This window comes from Dermacentor silvarum, chromosome 1, assembly GCF_013339745.2.
Source record: "Dermacentor silvarum isolate Dsil-2018 chromosome 1, BIME_Dsil_1.4, whole genome shotgun sequence".
Taxonomy (NCBI): Eukaryota; Metazoa; Arthropoda; class Arachnida; order Ixodida; family Ixodidae; genus Dermacentor; species Dermacentor silvarum.
Window position 1 is genome coordinate 298,600,882 of NC_051154.1, and position 21,237 is coordinate 298,622,118.

Sequence of the window (21,237 nt, forward strand, 5' to 3'; positions counted from 1 at the left end):
GCAATGCGGTTCTCGAGAGCGTGAAGCTGTCCATTATCATTCTAAGCGCAGCGCTGTTCTTGAGAGATGGACGAACAATAAATCACACAGCGCTCGGTGCTTGTGTGATTTAGTTTTCCTTCATGTCTGAATAAACGCGCTGCCTTTAGAAGTGGTAATAGCCAACCAACCAGCCAACCAATTCCTACTGTGAAGCTGGCTGCCAGAAGCGGCACAAATATTTGGTTGACTACCTCTGGACTACTGATTCGAGCCCACATTAACCTGTACCCGCTGTGGTGGCGCAGTGGCTGTGGCGTTCTGCTAAGCACGAGGTCGCAGGTCCAAGTCCCCGGCCCCGGCGGCCGCATTTAGATGAGGGCGAAATGTAAAAACGCGCTCGTCTACTCAGATTCAAGTTGCACGTTAAACAACTCCAGGTGGCCAAAATTAACCCGGATCCCTTCACCACGGTGTCTCTGGTAGCCTCAGTGTTGCTTTGAAACGTCAAGTCCTATGAAAGACATAATATTAACATCTTACAAGAGGTAGATAAGAGGCTAAACTTAAGGCAACATGCAAGAAGTAGACTAGGGCCGGTATTTTGTAGCAATGCCTTTCCGATACTAATGCCTTTTCCCGCTTTTCGCGCTTGGTCAATTGTCAGAGCGACGGTCCGCTCACGTTATCAACGGGATCAGCCGGCCGTGAGCGTGGATGATAAGACTAGTATAGAATAAAGCATAACGCATCGCTACAAAATACCGGCCAAGGTAGAGGAGAATTGCGTAAACGCAAGCTTCCCCGCTACATGTCACTGCGGCAAAAGCGACGCGGACTGCGGCGGACTCGAAGCTGTCATCATTCCAAAAGCAGTTCTTAAGGCGAAAGCCTTAAGTGGCTCATACCCCCGATGGCCCTGAGAAAAACGCGTCGTCCGGTCCAGTGGTACAAAAATTGTCATCATCAGCAATGGCTCTAGCCCCCTAAACAAGCAAAAATGCAATGGCTCATCCCTTTCGCAACCAGTGCGTACATTCATTGTAATCACGCGTACAACGTACAGAAACACGGTGTCTAGTCGAATGGTACAAAAAAAAAAGAAAGAATGAAGATTACCTTCTCAATGGCTCATACCCCGTAGCTAGCAACATACGCAATGGCTCATAGCCCCGTAAGGCTGATGCTACAAGCGCTCAGCGCAGCGAACAGTTCATACTATCAATGAAATTACCCGCACAACACACAGAACAGCCTACGTCTCAATCTTCTAAGAGGACGCAACTTATAGTAAATTCCACTGGCGGATCTGGAACAAGTTTTTTTGCTCCGCGGCCGAGAATTTGAATTCCACTGGCGGATCCAGAGCAAGATCGCATGTTCCACTGGGCGATTTGGGGCAACTTGCTCCGCGACGGAGCGCTCCGCGTTGATCCGTCTTATAGAGCCGGATTTCGCCGGAACTCCAGCGACTAGGCGCCGTCACTTCCGGAACAATCGGGTACGTCGGTTGCTTGCAGCGCTTTTTCAAGCGCTGTCTGGTAACCCTGTGGCGTTGTTTACAGTTATGAAATGGCGTCGTTCGACCCTGCCGGATTGCTCGTTGCTTTGAGCGACAGCGACAGTTCGCACAGTTCCTCTTCAGAAAGCAGCAGCAGCAGCGATGAGGATGAGTCGTACGTACTGTACGAAATTTTATTTCATGAAATGTTTGCAGAGCCTCCGCACAAACGCCCCAAAATCGTCGGCTACGTCGAAGAAGACGCGAAGTGCAGTTGCCGCTGTGCCTAGAACCCCCAACGTGGTCTAATGCGAGATTGGCAACATGGGTAACCGGATGCGTGCGACAACTTCCGCTGCAATCCCTGCCGGAGCGTGTTTATTTTTCACTGGTCGATCGGGATCGGGTCGCTCCGCGGCGGATTTTCTTGCTCCGTCGTGGATTCGGCACACCGCTCCAGATCCGCCAGTGGAATTCACTATTAATGTCGAAGAGAAACGTCATTGGCGCGAGTCTGACCCCGCTATACGAACGCGCGAAGCCGCAGCCAAGCGTCGAAGACGAGCCGAAGAAGCCGAACTGCGAAAGGAGCAACGCGACGATGCGAGACGGCGCATTACCAAATGTGCAGCAGGCTTTTTGCCTTCACGTGTTACAGGAGTGTAACATGCTGCCGAAGTTTTCTTTCTTCTCGTTTATTTTTTTTTTTCATTTTGCTTTCTAGCGAGCGTTACTTCGTGTCCTTCAGTTCGCGATACCACCATGCTCGGCTATCCAGATCTTTATCAACACAAAAATCAAAAGTAGCAACACCATAAAACACTCGACAGTTGCTCCTTGTGTACAAATTTTCACTGGACCACACAAAGAAGGCCACCAGCAGCTCTATAATAGCGTGGTCTCTCGGGCCCTCATTCTCAGTCCTAGCGAGTGACGTCAACACCCCAAGAGTCACAAGGACACCAAGGACACTTGCCGCAAAAAACTTGCCGCCGAAGCGCAACGCGGTGGCGCCCAGTTCGGAGCAACAATCTTGTTCGCGAGTCATTTATCCGGCCGCACGAGAAATCCATTACGCGAAAGCACCCCCCCCCCCCCCCCCTTTCTTTCATTCCCCATGTCCTTCGCGTTTCCTTTCCAGATGCTCTGCGCGAAGCCGCAGAGCCGGGCTAAACTCCTCGCAGGCGTTCAGCCGTTTCGCGGTCTCGAAATGCACCCCAAGGTCGCGCCGGAGCTCAAGCTCGCAAAGAGCGCTTGCGCGCTTAGCCGGCGACACTGGCACCCTCCAGTAGCGTGCATCACGACAAAACGCCACGATCGAAAGTGGCCGCGTCATCAGAGTCCCAAAGTTCGAAGGCACTTCACACCTCGTAGAGATGACGAGATAACAATCATGTTGTTGCACATTCAAGCCTTACCCTGGCGTTATATTAACGATAGTGTTGGTACGTATACCGTCCTTTTTAACAATCGTCGAAGAACCTGACCCAGGACACCGGAGAGAGGTAGGACGAAGGGGAGCCATGGGCTGAAAGCCTTAGTGATCCAAATACAAATCTTGTCACGTTCCCTTGAATGTTGGCAGGTAGTCGTGTAAAATGCGAGAAAAGTGTGTTATGCGCAGTCTCTTGTAAACACCAGTGCCTGTGGTTCACTGTGTGCCCCCGTTGGCAGCCATTATTCAAATTGACTATAGCGACGCGTCGATCGTCGTCCCTACCTCCTGCTGCCAGAATTGAAGCCAAATGCTGCAACCTTGTCAACTCCAAGCTAGACCTCAAATCAGCAGGAACCGGAGCATGTCATGTTAGCCAGTGTGGTGTGTGCGACTCATGAAACTGTTGTCAATCCAATGTCGTGGAAGCGGTCAAGAAATCCTTGCCTGCGAGATATTTAGATACTAGCATATTGTGTGGTAGAAACTCGTCATGAGGAGAGTTTACCGTAGCCCAACTCGAAGCATAAACAAAAATTAGAGAAACAGCAAATTTAAGCTTTGGAGCACCTATGGGTGCCCTCTTCATAGCTCGCGGTGGGCATCACTGTTCGCTTGTTGCCTGCCAAAGCTACAAGCGCGAATTAACGGCGCCGAGTTTCCAGGTATTGTGCAACCTATAAAAGACGTAGGCATGGAACAAGGCTACGAACCTCACAGACAACCGTGCTAACGACTCGCAACTTTGTGCCCTCGGATAATTTCACATTTGTGGAACGTTGCCATCTCGGTCACCAAATTTAGAGGATGCTTGGCAGATACCGCAGACTTGATATAACAAACTCAGCTTCAGCGACAAATCTACACCGCCGGTTTCTCCGATTCTTGTCTCTCAACAGCACATCCAGTTACGCAACCAATACCGCTGACACAACCCTTCTTTGCCCTCTAGTCAGCTGATATGTACCCATATGGTACCATTATGTCGCATTACTATCGCTATGACCGTTGCCAACTATACGACAAGTGGAACAAAACAGCGCCCCACTTATTACACCGCAAGCATTCAATGCTTCCAGTAACAACTTCGCCTCAAGGTCAGCGCCGCCACACCGCACACGTCCGACTAAATCGCACTAGAAACGAGTGCAACAACTGCGCCTAGCAATCGCGGCCGCTGCGCGGAACTTGTAACGAGGCCACGCAGTGCGTCGAATCTGGCCGCGACCGTAACGATTTTCGCGCCTCTGGAAGCAGCTCGCGTCGCACTCGGTGACGACGACGGGCAGCCGCAAATCGCGAAAGCTCCTCTTTTTTCCCTGCGTCTCCCTCCCAAACAAACCGCCTGCCCGCCGCGACAGCGAAGCGGCGGCCCGGGGTTGTGTACGCGATTGCAGAGTTTTTCTAGCTCGCGCGCGCGCCGTTACACACGCTGCTCCGCGCAGCAGCCGCGCCGTGCTGTGAAGCAGAGAGACGGGAAGGCGAACGCGTGCCCGCCTGATTACCCGCCGACGCGTGGCGTTGGTCAAACACAGAGCCCGCTGCTCGCGGTTGGTTGCGTCGCAATCGCGCCGACAGAACGCGCTCCAGAGAGTTGGGACGAGAGGATGGCGTACGTTCTGCGCGCGGAGTGAAGAAAAAAAAACACAAAGCAATATGAAAGAAAACAAAGGCGCTCGGAAAGACGTAATAAAACGGGAAACGTCCGATAAATACGAGGAAAATTTAGCAAGGAGACGGTTCGCGTGCGGTGGGAGGGAGCGCGGTCCCCCCAAAAATCGAGCGGGCGGACTCACGCTGATAAGAAAACGCCTGGGTGAGGGAGTGAAGGGGGTAGAGCTGGAGACGCAAGGAAGGGTAAAGGGGGACCCTGTGGATCGGTATGCTCCGCATACTCGACGGCTCCCGGGTGAAAGCCACGACAGTTGGCGCATCCTCCACGAGAGTTTGCCCAGTTAGCAACACAGTAGGCACGCGTTTGTGTGCGCGTGTGTGCTCGACTGGCAGAAATTCGTGCAATTAGGGTCGTGCGGTGCGCGCGTCGGAGCCACACGCAAGTTCATTACGGTAGAAAGGAAGAACTAAACAAATATAAGTCAGTTTATTTGCGCGTCCAGACGCCTCCACCGCGGCGCAACGCAGGAACGCCAGTCGTTACTGCAACGTGCGCAAATGCAGCTACAGTGCAGTTCGCGCGTGCGTCTGTAAACCATCTTAACGTCTCGGCTAACCGCGCTGAAAATATTGTTTAAAAATGCTGACGGTTGGCTGCGTGCTGTTTACGAGCTTAGCCAAAGGTGCTACTCGCTAATTGCGGAGTGGAGCGAAACGATCTGCGGTGGAACCATCGGCGTTGTGGTAAATGCGCTTCCTAAACGAAAGTCTAAATTGTGTTAGCTTTTATAGTGCCAAATGACTCAATATTCGCGTCAGCTTGAACCGGTACCATTACTTAGGCGCCATCTCTTACACAAGAGAGCAGCGCGTCGCTCTCAAACAGGATCAATCCCGTGATCACCGACGTCCCAGCAAGTTGGTGCTATAACAGCGGTAGCAGGTAACTGCTTCTGAAGATCAATTCGTCTCATTTCGTGAAGTAGCACGGTAGCGTCAGGGTAATTTCTAGAGCATCTCGAACACTGACTTAAAGAAGGCAGATCTCCCCTAAGCGTAATAAATAATTGAGCCCCCTTGAGTGTTTTGATGAATGACTTCCCGTCATGGTGCGCTAGAACTTCGTAGGCTATATAAAACCTCAGATGGAGCTTTGCACTCGATACAAACTCATACAGCCGAATGTAGATAATGCGAAACTCACTTACATAAATTTGCATCATTCAGATCAGTGAAACATGTAGGTTGAGGCAGCGGAGACACATTCTTGCGAATTCTTTCACGGCCGCGAAAAACGTCTGCACAATTTAAAAAAATAAAGTCAATAAATCAAAGTCTAAATTTTACGTGTCAAAAGCCCGATCTCACTATGAGGCGGGCTCGCACCCGCGGCTTTCATGCTCAGCAGTGCAACGACATCTGCACAATCGGCGAGTGATATTTCTGACAAGGCGAGGCGGGACTGCGGAGAAAACACTACAGGCAAAAAAAAAAAAAATTGAATGCCTTTAAGAGCGCCGCCGAAACAATGCGTCTGAACCAAATCCATATCAAATTCGTTGGTGTCAGATTCTAATGTATCGATTTCTGATCAAGATGACACCAATTTCCCCATATTCTATGACTCCAAAGTTAAGATCGTAAGTGTCTTAATGAGCCTTCGAAAGTGTTACTCAGGGCACTGGGGCAGCTCTACTAGGTCCCCGTCTGCCTCAGTTGAAGTACTTGTTGAAGTAGCCGCACAACTGCTTACAGAGAGAGGGAGAGAGAGAAATTAAAGGCAGGGAGGTTAACCAAGGTCTCACCTGGTTGGACACCCTACACATCGGGAAGGGGAAAGAACGAACGACAGACAAAAAATGAGGGGTAGTCACTGTGTGTACACTCGCAGAATGTTCACTCACAAGCGCTCGTCTACTCCGGTTGTCGTCAAAACGCGCAATAGCGCTTTGGTGGTCTTGTACATACCATGTCTACGGCCAAGGTCCCATGGTCTTAGCATCTAAAAATGGTCTGTCGTGTAAGTGGCTAATACTCATACACAGAACATGTCGCTGAGAGTTGTAGGATGCACATTGGTACAGATTGTGTTCTATGGTCTCATCCCGTTCGGAAGAGTTGAGTACGGCGCTGTTGGCTATTCCGATGATGAATGAATAGGAGTTCGTGATAGCGACGCCCAACCACAAGCGGCACAATAAAGTTGTTTCACGACGGGAAGCAGCTCATCTCCCGAGAGATATGCGACGCTCTCCACAAAACTGTATAGAGCTAGGGGTGTTCGTAGCCGAAGAGACGTGAAAAGACTATCGGGAACCTACTATGCCGCTTACCGCACCTCTACGTCTGACGTCACTTTCCTCAGTGTGTGTTAATTGGACGGGGTGGCCGTTTCACTTTTAACAGAAGTCATTGAACCCATGGTCTTTACCGGTCGTCGGTCCAGAAACGCACGCCAGCCTCACTAACGTATGCATAAAGCCATAGTGTCCTCTGACGGAATAGTATCCTTTACGCTTGCAACCGCGTTTAGAGCAAGTGCATTTTATCTCGATTCCTGGCCGTCGCCATCTGTTGGGGCAGCCCGCGCAGTGCTTGCGGATTTGGAGACACGACGAGTAAGTACTTGTGGCAAGCAAGGGCAAAAAATGGCTTAGCGCTTATCGCGGCCTTCCGTTCTACCAGTTTCCCCGCGCAGTCTCCGGCAAAAGATGGTGGCCCCCTAAAAGCACTGCATAGATTGGTATATATGCAGATTGTGCCTTTGTCAGAGTCGTCTGTTTTCTTCCCTCCGCTTCTTGTTGCCGGTCTCTCCCCCCCCCCCCCCCCCACCCCTACCTCCACTATAAGTTATACAATCAGATGTTCTGACTAAGCTCCTCGCCTTTGCAGATGCTAAACTTTTAATGTTGTCTGCGTTTGCAGCGGTTTTCTCGCGTGGCCCTTGCAACTGCATATATCGTATTTGAGGCTAAGCGCCATTTCGTCTCGAGAAAAAAAATATTTTTACTTCTAAAAGCGTCTACAGCGAGTCATGGAAGGCTTACCATAGCTGCAAACCTTAACCCGACATTCGGTTGTCGTGTGCTTGACTAAGTTGTCTAGTCGTCGAAGATACTTTTTTTTTGACCGCCTGCACCATGGCGCAATGTTTTTACGCCCGCCTTCATCTTTTTCTTTTGGCCTCCGGCCGCACAACCACTCTTTCAGGACGTGGCGTCATAGGTTGTCGCGGTATCCCAAGAATGATAGCGGGGCGAAAGCGATCGAGGAAAAAAACTGAAGATTTATTGCCGCGGCAAGGGCCGCGCCCGAGCTTCATTCTGTGTATAGCTTGCTCCATTGCCGCGCGGCTGAGAGACCGGGCCCCATGAGCCACTCCTACATACTTGTGCTATTTATTTCTAATACACTGCCAATAAGCCAGGTAGACTCGCCTTCGTCGCTCTCTTTCATAACCCAGTCGCCCGCAAGGGACACAAAGAAGAAAAAAAAAAAAAAAAACGTCGCGTGAACGTTCAGAAAACGTATTACTCGGTTTCCGATCGTTCTTCAGAGTTAACACGAAAAGAGGGAACTGCAGGCCCATTTCGTAGGACTCGAATTGCTTAATGTATAGGGGAGAACAGGGAATAGCGAAAAGATGCGGGTCCGTATTCGCGAACGCAGTTCTTACGCTATAGCGGTTCGTAACACCAGGCGCCAGCCACTCGTGATGTTGGACATATTATTAATGAAGACGGCCGGCCAATGGCAAAGAGCACTTGGAAAGCCTTTGTGAATTCGGCCCACGTACCCCATGCTGATGCACATGCAGACAACGAGAGTTACAATGTGGGCTTTTTCGGTATGACATCGTAAGGTGTTCTAGCTAGTTCTCATAAATGCTCGTGCACGTGCTTGTGACGCTTTTGGCGGATGGTATAAATGTGGCTGGTTTCCCCAATATAAACTGTGGGAAGTTAGCGCCATGTGCGACTAGTTGCGTCTTCTTGTGTTCGCGCATTTCTGATTGGGCTACTACAATACGTTAACGTATTGACCGACACATTCAAAGGCGTGTGTAATCTTGACAACTTGCGGACTCTTCATACGCCCTCGCCTAGTGACCAATAGTTCGCATCGGCAGCGTGTCAAGTGTGTTCGAACACAAGCAGCGAACACACATTTTGGAGTGTTTCGAAATGCGTTGTAATGTACTGAAACGGAGTTAACGGAGGCGGAGACCGCAAAATTGACAGCAGCCTCTCACCATGTCTCTCTTCATATGCAGGCTGTCATTGTCATCACCTGCGTTCTTCTATGCCAGTGCTGCTGCGTCATCATACCGTGGCACGCGGCGCCCAGGAATACTTCGCTCGACACAGATACGTTTATTTTTTGTTGGTTTGACAGCCGTGCCCGGCTGATGGCAGACACTGCATAGTTTTCTTTTGGCGATGGTTCCTCCACTGCAACGCCGTCACGGGAACTGTACGCACCGAACAAATAAACAAGAGACTCGAACGAGTGTTTTGCAATATATATTTATAAATAGCGAATAACGCAAAGCCTGGGTGTTTCATTTGATCCGAGATTAATTGGGAACCTGATTAAGGGACCGACGATAAACAGCTCCTATCATATATGTGATAGGTTGGAATAGGAGAGCTGACAACGCAATCACAACGTTGAGCTGGCAGGGAGCAAACAGGAAGTCGGCACGAAACTGCGCACTAAGCCAAGGAGATCAAAGTGAAGAAGAAAAAAGGCCCCCGACTTCAGGAAAGCTGGCGCTCATTATCCTCGTGCAGGCTGCACCCGCACGAAGTTGCTGATGCCGGTTTCTCGGGGAGCCAGACGCAGCCGCCTTCCGACGTCAAGGGCCTATATAGTGTGGCGTTCGTTTGGGGTGGCAGCTGAGCCCCCCCACGTTATGCTTATTATTTTGTCCTATTCCCATTTCCATGCGAAGACTCTCCGAGGCTGACTCTGCGCTACATATAATCATAAATGCTGCAGATGGAGCTCAACAGGATGCGGGAATGCATTCGCTAGCAAAGGCGAAAGCATCTATCAGCGTATACAGGTAGGTGTATGATAGCAAGAGGAGAGCAGAAAAAAAATAGGAAGAAGCGGAACGTTAAGTTAACGGAAGAGAGAATGGCGACACTGTGGTGCGCTGAATGTGTAATTTATATCCCTTTTTTTCGCAGCTACACACCACGAGCCTCCAATCATAACGGACGGCGAGAGCGTGAACCCAGCCCACAAATGAGCACAAATTAAAAACTAGCACAATCAGTTTGTTTACACGAACCCTAACGACAGCACGTCGAGTTCATATGACCACCGGAGCTGGCACGTTTACACGAACACTTCTATCGCGTTGACGTGCAGCGAGGCAAGAACCCTCCGCAGTATACGAGAAAAGCACCCTATTTGATGGTTCTGCAACTGACTAATTTAGATGAGGTTGGTAAATACAAATTAATTAGTATAATTCATAGCTGAAGGTGTAAATATTATTGAATCTCTTACATTGAAATGTTTTAATTTCCAATAACCGCCAGTAGAATACTCTACTCAAATATGGAGCTAAACGAGAACGTTGTTAAGACTCTTTGATGCCACCTGCTATTCTAAGCTGTTACTGTGTGCGCAAGCGAGGCTGTTGTGGAGGAACTGCATGTGACAGTAGGTTGAAGAAATTCCGATTGCCAGTCTACTACCAAGCTTCCAAGCCCTAAAGCTGCATAAGCTACAAGAAAAGTCACAGATAAAGATTACTAAATTATTAACATCGTCAAAAAAAAAACTAGGAGGACGCTGAAACTTCGCCTTTAAGAGTGGAACGCGAGAGCATTCAAAAATACCCGACTGCTTATCACGCTTCCCGGCAACTGCAGCTTATGTAACTGTATTGTTTACCTGCAAACACTGGCGGCGAACGCTATGCACAAAGGCGAGCTTTCTGGATCTTTTTTTTTTTTTTTCGTTTCACCGCCCGGGGCGCGCCTGGCCGACTAAGACGCACCTCAAACGGCAGCTAGAAAAGTGGGTTTGGGTTTAAGTTTGCGCGTAACATAAATATGTTCTCTCGTATATTCAAATTGCAATCCGACGCTATCATCTCTGTAGGTTCTGTATAAGTCGTACTTTACAAATTTTCTGACGCATTTCTCTTTGAAAAATTCAACTGGTTCAGCAACGCCTATGCGCCACGCGGAGGGCCTGCGTGGCTCGGGATGATATTTTTCATACTGACAACGGCGCCGACGCCGGACGCCGACAGCGGATTTTCTGCGACACGGGGACCTTAACGTATAAAGAGCGCACAGAGCCTAATATACGTGCGAGAAGCATCATACATATTTCAGTTCACAACAACAAGCAATAGGTCGACAGGATAGACAAAATTCAATCAAAGCCCACTGACAACAGATATGAAGTCACGAGTCACGATGTAATGAGAGGTGACACGTGGCTCCATATCTTTGTGGTCTGCATAAACCCAAGCGCTTGGTTGCTAAACCTTCGGTTTAGTGCGTTCAGGTGAAAGCCAAAAAAAGCTCTAACTCGCAATCGCCAGGCCACCAAATGCGACCACCAAGGTAGTGTGTATTTATTCAACATTTTGCCCCTACTCCCGAAGCGCGCCATCCGTAATTCTAGTCATGTAAGGCTAAGATAGTTCAGGCAGGTGAAAGAAACACAAGCGCAAGTAAAAGAGAGGAGACTGGAATGTAGTCTAGCCCCATGCAGCAGCCGACAGTGATACCAATGCTTCAATCGGATCACGTTCAAGCGAAGAAACGTGTCTGCACCAATAATCAAGCGCAACGTCACACTATGAGCCTCTAAATTACGACACTGCCACTGTGTACAGACTGTGACAAGTGTTCATCATCAAAGCCGGCGAGATCCTAGTCCACCTAGTTCTGCTTCAGTTTGTGCATTGGCGTCGCGGATTTCAATGAGTTTCACAAACAGTCGCCCATGCACGTTCGCTAGCTCCTGGCTTGAAGATCTGTCTACCACCTGGGCTACCGAAGTGTAAAGAAAATCCTTGTGCCGGTAGTGGCTTGGTATCGCATTGAACCATGTTATGCTCGGTATATCCGGTTCGTTCACGTTATATTCCGAACCAGGACGAATTTTTTCCTCAACTGCGGAGCCTTCTTTCTGAGAAACCCGCATGGGTTTCTTTTGTACCTTCGTGCTTCGTTTCGGGTGGATGACGATTTCTTTTCCTTTCACGTTTCTTATTGAATAAACAGATGAACATACCTTCGACACTTGCGACTATGACAAAACAATTGCACGTGTTCTGTGCACCTGCTCACGTAATAGTACGGACCGGAACGATCTCTGTACAGAGTTAGAGACACTGGACTGCTGGCCACTGTCAGAACAAAACAAAAAAACATTAGTACCTTGGTCATCACGGACGTATGCACTACAGGCAGTCAGAGGGCTAGTTCACTTCCTGCGGTCTACGGGGCTGAGAGATAGGCTGCGATAATGACGTGAGCCACCTCATAAATTTGTGCCCCGATTTCTGTTTTGATACATACTCATTTTCTTTCTTCCCATTTATTTACACCATTTTTCCCCCGTGCAGAGTAGCAAGCCCGATTTTACATTTTCTTTTTCCCTGGTTAACCTCCCTGCCTTTTCTTGGTTACTATCTATCTCTGCTTTGGAAATCGGCGCTTTTGTGACAGAGGACGAAGTTCTCGCGCCATAGAGGAGAAAAAGTGGGAGAGGATAAAAAAAAATTTACAATCGTAACAAGAAATGCGGTAATGGTGATTACGAAAGTAGGAGCGAGCCCATAAGAGGACGTAAAAGGCGGTAATGGAGACAGTTTAGGGTCAATCGATCTATGTATTGACAGATTCTTCGTACTCATGGCTGCTTACAAATATGTCGCAAACGATATATGTGCTCGCACTTTCTCTTACTTTATTAACCACGAAAGCAATACGAAAAGAAACCTCGCAATACTTTTGCGTCAATAGGTGAACCCAGTGCATATCTCATCTTACTGCTGACAACGGTGGGATTATACTAGATATGATACCCCACCGAAACTCCGCCGCGTTGCGATAATGGCGTTGCGCTACTGAGCTCGAGGATTCGATCCAGGCCGCGGCAGCCGCATTTCGGTGAGGCCGAAATGCAAAAAGCGCTCGTGTACTTGGGCGTATTTAGGTGCAGGTTAAAGAGCCCTAGATGATCAAAATTTAATCTGAAGTCCTCCACCATGGCGCACCCCATATTGAGATAATGGTTTTGCCACGTAAAGCCACCAAATTTAATTTTTTCCCTCTGAAGAGGTGACATTCCGATGAGGAAAGAATTGAAGAATGCTCGTGTGCTCTCATTTTTAGCATGATTAATACATGAAGATTAGATTTTTTTTCCCAGCACGGAGAATGAAACATAATGCGGGAAATTAGAAAAGGAAAATACGAAACTAACGAAAAAAAAAGAAAGAAAACGCTCGACCAATTGCTCCAGCGTACATTTTGCACTTTGAAAGCACGTACCACGTCTGGGCGTCTGGCTCTAATAATTTCAAACTAATTTGTCCCCCCCCCCCTCTCCCATTTTTTATGCACAGAATTCTCGTTCTGTGTTTGAATCCAATGGAATTGCGGCAGCCATGGCGAGTAGTTGAACCCGAAACTTCGTGCGTGGCAAGCCGCAGCCAGCTCGATGAGTGCACGAACGAGAACCGCGAACGCAGAGGGGACTAACAATGAGTACGAAGAAAGAGCAAATTAATTATCATAAAGCCCAGACAGGCCAGGCCCCCACCACAAATGCGTGCGCATTAGCGAGCAAACACAGAAAACGGCGTCGAGCCGCACTCACGAGCTTCCCGCGATCGCTGTATCTAGATGGCTCATTTGGACTGCGACTCCAATTGCATTCACAGCGTCGCGACACTGTCGCCAGCACGGCCACGCTTTTTTTTTTAACAATACCTTCTTTTTTTAACGTCGCGTTAAGCATCCGCGAAGCTCTTTCCACTCTGGTCTTTCGAATGCGGCAAAGAAAAGGCTGCTGCCGCCGCTGCCTTGGGCCCTTCTTCCCCGCTCACGCTTGTGGATTAAAACGGTGACGACGAGGTTCGGAGAGGCAGATGAAGACGGCATTCACGACTGTCCCGCGAGACGCTGTTTTTGTGTCGCGCCGCTCCTCGACCCCCTCCTATCTCCCGGATAAACGAACGGACCAAGAAACGGCGTGAATAGAGGCCCACAGCTCAGTCTGCCCGTCTGTTGCTTCCCTGCATTAGGAAAATAAGGAAGCTCGGCGCTTTTGGACTCGGCGACATGGGAAGAAAGGAGCTAGCTTTCTTTCAAGAACCGAAAAAGCAAAAAAAAAAAGCAAGGAAAGCTAATTAAAACCCTAAATAAAGGCAAAATAAGCGAGACTCAGAATGACGGCCACAAAACGTTACGCGCTACAGTTTACGCATTTCGAGGACGTCATTTTGCGGCTGAAATCTTTTTCGCTGCGCGAATGTTTCTGCACTTAGATTAGTGCTCCCCCACCGCAGCGCTCGTTACGCGGAGAACGTGAAACACTGCGCGTTCATGATTACGACAGAAAGAGAGGGCGCTTCTGTCGACCTAATGTGGGGCCCGGGTGCTGAAGAAAAGAAGCAGAAATGGGTGAAACATCTTTGTGAAGACATCTGGCCCGCTCTCCCACAAGACGGTCAAGCAAGAACTATGGTTCCTAGTTCTATCGAGACCACCTCCCCGAAATCCCTTACCACTACACTCTTTAAAAATGTTTGCACCCTGTGGGGGCTTATCTTGTCCCACAACAACAACCGCCATCTGCCTTGCTTGCGTTTCCTGCCTTGAAAGCTCGGCGCTCACTACTTTCCTGTCGCGAATACTAAGTCACGCTTTTGACGCGCATGTCGTTCGTGACCGGGAAGTATACCGGGCGCGCACCGTTAAAGACAGGAAATGCGGGAAAGATAGATGATGATTATCGTTGTGAGACAAGTTAAGCCCCAAAGGGTGCAAACTTTTTTAAGAGTGTATCTTCACATAACGCACTTGGTGATAAAGAATCGCGGAATAGAACGTTTTAGCGCGGCCTTTATACTCACTACCGCAAACATACGCGCGAATACCGCACGCGGGACTGATACGGTAGCACCAGCGATGATGGCAACGCCTGTGTTCAATCATAATTTCAACGTTGTTTCGTTGCACGACACTTTACCTCAAGGAAAAAAATATATATATGGATCAGGACATCTGTGGCGTATTATTACGCTCGCGACATATATATATATATATATATATATATATATATATATATATAGAGAGAGAGAGAGAGAGAGAGAGAGAGACCAGCAGATGAGGGAAATATCGTTAAGCTTATCTGCGCGATCTGGTTCAACAAAGCGCTACAATGTATTGCCATTAGCATTACTGGTCTCATTTACGTCTTCTTGTATAGCACATGCACGTACAGACGTGCGCAGCCTTGTCTAGAACGCAGGAACGGCGGCTTCCGGGGCTCTCCGGAACCAGCCAGAGACGTCTGGGCACAAGCGTGCCCAGCACCTACCGGTATAGACGTCGGACTCTCGGACTCAGCAGCTAGCGTTAGACGTCGCTGGCTGGCTCCGGAGGGCCCCGGAAGCCGCCGTTCCTGCGTTCTAGACAAGGCTGCGCACGTCTGTACGTCAGTTCATCTATACCACGGTAACACTCCCGTTAATGACACCACGTGACTTCGGTGCACACTTATAAAACTCTGACATGCATCCAACCGAGCGCGCGCGGCAGGCCGAAGTTCGTGCATTTCATGCAATGTTATGGAAACGTGTCTCCTATCGTAAGGCCTGACTTACGGTCGCATTATGAAATCCGAATTCCCTCATTTCTCTCGCATTTAGAGCCTGGACATCTCTCTCATTCACACAGAGACAAAAAAGGTAAGAAATGAAGCGGAGTTGACATTATAATTCTCATCATGGCACAATATTTTAAAAAAATATATTCAAAAGTAAGAACTTAGATGGTTAACTTTGATTCCACCGGACAGGTACTGGCAACTAAAAATCTGACAATTTATTTTTGTCACTGAGGCCATTTTATAAATCATAGAATCAAGCACCGGCTAATAGCGTAAAATACCATCGTTGAGTCAACCAGCACTCGTAGTCAATCAATCAGTAGCAATCTAGCCGGTAAAAAATGAAAGAAATAAAGAAAAAGGCCGTTATATACCTTGATGTAGGAGCCCATTGCTTTTTAATGTTTCGCTCACATAGTGTGCTTTAACCACCACTGTATCACATGCTGAAGTCACAATTGTACTGCAGTGCGCACGCTCTAGAGCTCACGTGCATACTCCGCTGAAGCCATGCTCAGTAAATAGAGTTAGAAACAACCTACGTCATATATTTGGCATTGAAAACGTCTTGAACAACCACTTTTTTTATGAGGGTTCTGTTATGAAAATGCAAAGGCGAAAAAGGGAGATCACCGACTCCTCGTACCCTTAAACTAAATGTGCCGTAAAGAGAACAGAACGACGGCGATGCGGGTAATAAGACTATATATCCATTCGCAAGTGTATTAAAATCGATGCTTTTTGCTGCGACGTATCGTTCGAAACATATTGAATTATTATTTATCGCGAGCTCTGCATTCCTTACGCCTCATCAAATATGAGCTCGCGGCATCAACGACGGGAAAAAGAAACGCACATATTGAGAAACGAATCCACGAGTGTGTAAACACCGCCGTCATAACAATCTCGCTTGAAGCACGGCCGCACTAAAATTCCAACTGACAAGCGAGGTCAGAGTCCTCTACTTCAAACTTGTGCCATCATAAAGCAGTGACGTTTTGATGTGCTGCCGCGAACATTTAACAGCCCGCAAAAGAGTAATGTTGCCGCCTGACATTACTGTACGACATATCAACACATAATGAATATTTTTTTTTTACTCGGAACAGAGTTTTCTCGTTTGAGCACAACATGTAACAAACTGGTAGCTTCACTGCTGAAAGAACAAAGCCGGAAATGAAACAAGCACAAAAAGGCGAGCCAAGAGGAAACTAGCGTTACGCAAAAAAAAAAACAAAAAAAAAAAAACACGGCCGCAGAAACGCTCTCGCAATGGCCGAAATGTAAGCCTGCGATAACAGCGTTGGTCATACATAGTCCGGGCAGTCGGCGCAGCTAGAAACGTTATTTCACCAAGCCACTCACGACCGTTACCCACTTGGGCAACGCGAAGGATTACAGCAGGCTTACACGAACGCTCAACGTCCTCGAGCAGAAACTGCAGCGATAACACACGTACACACAGTCAGCCAGAAAAGCTTTCGATACACGGGACAAAAATTGAAATTCCCGTGAACCCTGTGCACGTAGCCCCGAATCCAAAGTTTCATTGCGTAGCCGCCTTCGCGACCTTGACGTTGGTGCACTGGATTCCTGCGCCATACTTCCAAAATTGCAGAAATTCGCACTTGCCGTTAAAATACCAGTGTCCCGTAATCTTTTTTTCTGACCCGAATGTGCCAAATACGTAGCACGCATAACGCGGCCATGCCTTTTGTCGCCCCTTCAAGTGAACGCGTTTGTAGGAAAATGGTGAGGCGATCGCGGAAACGTCAAAGCCAGAGCTGCTACTTCTGCTCGGTATTGGATCCATGCTGCGCATGATTTAGAACACCTGCTACTTCGCTGCCCGCAGCCGTATTCTAGCTACAAATGTCCACGTGTCTTCAGGGTACATGCGTCCATTTAGTTGACAAGGTGTTCATACAGCACCCCAAGTGCGCTCGCGAAGCGTTGATAACACGTAATTCATTCCAGCCATGCAGGCGACCTGTCTTGCGTACGCACGCCTTACTGCCTGTCTACGTGTCAGACATGGTGATAGCCTTAGCGTGTTTGAAAAATCGCGATAGGTGCCGAGAGTGATAATGCAGATATACGTGCACATACTCAAAAGCTTCTTCGGTATGCGGAAGGTTTCGGAAACGTAAGGTGCAAAAAGAAAGGGCTGTCTTTATCATATATGATAAAGACAGCCCCTGCCTTTTGCACCTTACGCATTATACACGTCATACATGGAAAATGCGTGCTCGGGTAACTTTGATTTTCCGAAACTTTCTTGCGGACGCCAGCCACAACCACCCCTGTTTTTAGAACTTAACGCGACAGCTATACGTCGCAGTAACGTACCCACCACAAAGTAACAGTAAGATAATAAGTCAGAGTAATGTTAGAAATAAGTGACTGCTTATGTTATTCACAACACATGCGTTCGAGCCTGGATAACATTCTGGCTGAACGAAACATATCCAACGGGTCAGTTTTGCTGAAAGAGAAAATAAAGTGTGTATACATTTAATAAGCGTAGAAGCTTACTTAGCGATGTCTACCTATGCGTTACTCTCAACCTATGGACGATGTAAAAGGGGGCATAATATAAAAAAAGAGAAAAAGAAAAGCGTATTTCAGAGTTTCTTGAACGCGCGCCATAATTTTCCCGGCATCGCTTGCGACGCTAACGTTCGAGCACAATTTAGAAATGGCAAAGTGCAACCGTAGGTCATGGACACTTTTTTTCTTTCTGCGCCAGTTCTGCAGGCCGGGAGTGCGTAAAAGACGCAAGTTCATACTTACCAATCACGTCTGCTAAGGAGCGGAGGCAAGGACTCACTATACCGTTTGCGGCCCGGCCGTCGCGCAACGTTTATCTACGCATTCGTTAGCGTATTTCACGCAGTTAATGCATACCGACGTGACAAAAAAAAATCCACCCTCGATGGCGATATATCGCCGTAAAAACTCTTTTCACTGACTTGCGATAGGAATCTTCTGACTGCAAGTTTTTCTTCGGTCCTTCACAGTGACATAGCATCCTGCTCAGTTATAGGGCGCGACGCTGTCTAGTAGTCGCGACAGCGCCCTTCGACGCGCCGTTTCCTTCCTTAGACACGCGCGAAGGTTTGGGAGAAAAAAACTGAGAGCGCGGGATAATCGACGAGAAAATTGCAATTCGCTTTCAGAGCCGAAAGGCTGCGCACAAGCAATCGAAATGTTGTCCGGTGCTGTCTTTTTTATTATTATTCCAGCGCGAATGAATCGTGCCGCACCGGAAGGAAGACGGTCATTTCCCTCCGTCTCTTTGTACGTGACCAGAATTAACGATTCCATTGCTGGCATCCGCTTTCTTTGAATTTAAAACAATAAATCACGCGTATGCAGCGGTTAGCAAAAACATGCAGGAAACAGTAGTTGCCGTCGAAGAGGTCCTATGTTGAACAAAAAGTTGAACATAGGGCCTCGCGGCTTCATTTATGAACATTTGTTTGATGTTGTCGTTTTTTCACATCTATATATATATCCCGACCGTGAACCAAAAAACTTCGGAAAACACCACCACCTCTGAAAACGTGATTCCACGTCTTTTTTTTTTTTTTTTCACTCGCGGTTACGCATGTAATCTCAGGCGTCCAATCATATCGTTCTTGACGGACGCTGTCATTTTATTAACTTGCTTGCGCCGTGTTTGGTGTTTTAGCGCGTGACACTCGAAGCTATGCGATGAACACGCTTGAGTATGCAAACACTTTTTTTTCGAATAAGGCAGGAAATAAGACAGTGGCGTTAGGGCTGTTACGACGTTACGACGCACAATCAAACCGCACTACAGAATAAAAGATTCAGGGATGGACGGTAGCCTGAATGGCAAACTTTAGTGAAAAAATAAAATTTTAAAATATGCGCCAGTGTACAAGCGTTAATACTGATATCTTTAAAAACGGCACTCCGATCACCGTTGCTCTCAGATTACGTCGAAAGTTTTCTGACGCAACTTGAACGTGCCGCCATCATTACTCGTTGGTGCAATTCGTGGCTAAACAAAATTAAACATAGGACCATAAAGAAAAATCACGATAAGAAATAGCCCCCTAGCATGAGTCCTGCCAAAACTAATTCACAATTTGTCATAATAGTTCCACCAACACGCTGATTTGCTGCGTTCAGATTTATCCTTATTGTTTTGTGGCTAGATTTCCAAAGTACACCCAAATGCACACGCAACAACCTGCGCTAGAAACCTTCTCGAAAGAAAAAAAAATTGTGAACAGCCACACGGCAACTCCGTAGAGTACCTAAAATCAGTTTTAGCTCGAGCTCGGGGAAAGGTCTGTGAAGGTTACTTAACGCCCTGAATCGCAAACGTAGACAACCAATCCGAAATTTTTGCCCCGAACAATTAGGGAAAAAAATGCGTGTACTCACAGTATGTCTCGTTGACCAGCTTGAAAAGGCGTTCCGCCTTCAGCTTGCTGTTTCTCTTTCCCATGTTCGCAGTGGTGAGCGAGCTTCGAAAATTGTCGCAGAAAAAAAAAAAGCAGCTCGCGATGGTAGCGCAACGACGACAAGAGAGGAAAAAAAAAAAACGCTTTTGACTGACGCCCGAATAGCAGTCAAAAGTTCAGCCGCTTCTTGCTGCTGCTACTCGACAGTCACCACAGTTCGAAACGGGAGCCTAAAGTCGCAGCGCGCGGCTCCAGCCGACGACGGAGCGGCGCTTTTCTCACCGTCGGTTCTTAACAGTCGCAGGGATGAACAAGCAGCAAGTTTTCTTCGCTCGCGGGGGAGAAAAAGCAGAGCCGAAAGAACGAAAGTGCGCGTCGATGCAGCACTTAAGAAAGCTAGCTAACACACTGGCGCGCGCAGTCGTCGTCAAGATGCTCAACTCGGATCTATTAACGATATAGACAGATGACAGAAGAGCGCGCAGGCGCGCACACGGGACCGTTTTCCGCGAGACGCTGCAGCCAGCCGCCGGCTCGCTGAGGCCAGCAGCGCCAAAGCCGAGCGTGCGCTGCCGCGGCCAGCACCGAGACTCACTGGACCGATCCGCGCGCGATTCGTCGGTGCTCCCGCGCGATCCCCCCCTCTCTCTCTCCCTCGCCCGCAAGAGCGCCGCTCCTGGGTTCGCTGCTCACAGCTCCCAAGGAGCAAAGAAGCGCGCGCTTTCTTTCGCCCTCGCCTCCCTCCGCTTGGCTCGCCAACACCGGTTCTCCGGCCATGGGTTCCCCCTCCCCCCCCCCCCCCCTTTCACTTTTCCCGTTCTTCTTCCCGTCCGCCCGCAGGCGAAGGGTTGCCGCTCGGAGCGCCCTCTTCCCTACTTTTCCTTCGACTTGGCCTCTTCCCTTTGGCTCCCCCTTCGAACCAAAACACAGCGGGCTCGGTACGCGCGCGCGAAGTCGCAGCGCGCGCGTGCGGCGTAATTTCATGCGAGTCACGTGACAGCGCCTTCCCTGTGACGTGGGCAGTGACGTAAAGGGCGAGCATCGCCCGCCTGCGTGAGCGCTTATCGGGAGCGTTTTGGGGGATGCGCGAAGGGGGGGAGGGCGCCTTTTTTTTTTTTGAAGTTGGGCAAGGTTCCCCAGCGTAGTTTGGCGCGGGAAGTATAGGGACAAAGTGAAACGCGAGACGGCGCTACGTAACAAGGCTTCTCGGAGACCAGAGTCCAAATAATGGATGCGAAGAGCGAGCGTACGATGCTACGGCATGGAAAGAAAAGAAACTGAAGCAAAACGAGGCTGTAGAGAGTCATGGTTGAAGGATGTGCGCGCAGTTCTGAGTGAACGTAAGTAAAACGTACAATGAACGAAGCAGCGAAATGGGCGACGCGCCTTCT

General features: G+C 48.7%; 1 protein-coding gene across 1 annotated transcript in view; it reads right to left on the reverse strand.

Annotated features, from left to right (window-relative positions):
• The window catches only part of LOC119437246 (frequenin-1), a 283,411-nt gene extending 262,994 nt beyond the window's left edge, over positions 1 to 20,417 (reverse strand). The window contains exon 1 of the mRNA XM_037704287.2: positions 19,827 to 20,417. Within this exon, the coding sequence (XP_037560215.1) occupies positions 19,827 to 19,890 (64 nt within the window). The 5' untranslated portion in view covers positions 19,891 to 20,417. The remainder of the gene's footprint in view (positions 1 to 19,826) is intronic.
• Between the last annotated feature and the right edge of the window lie 820 nt (positions 20,418 to 21,237).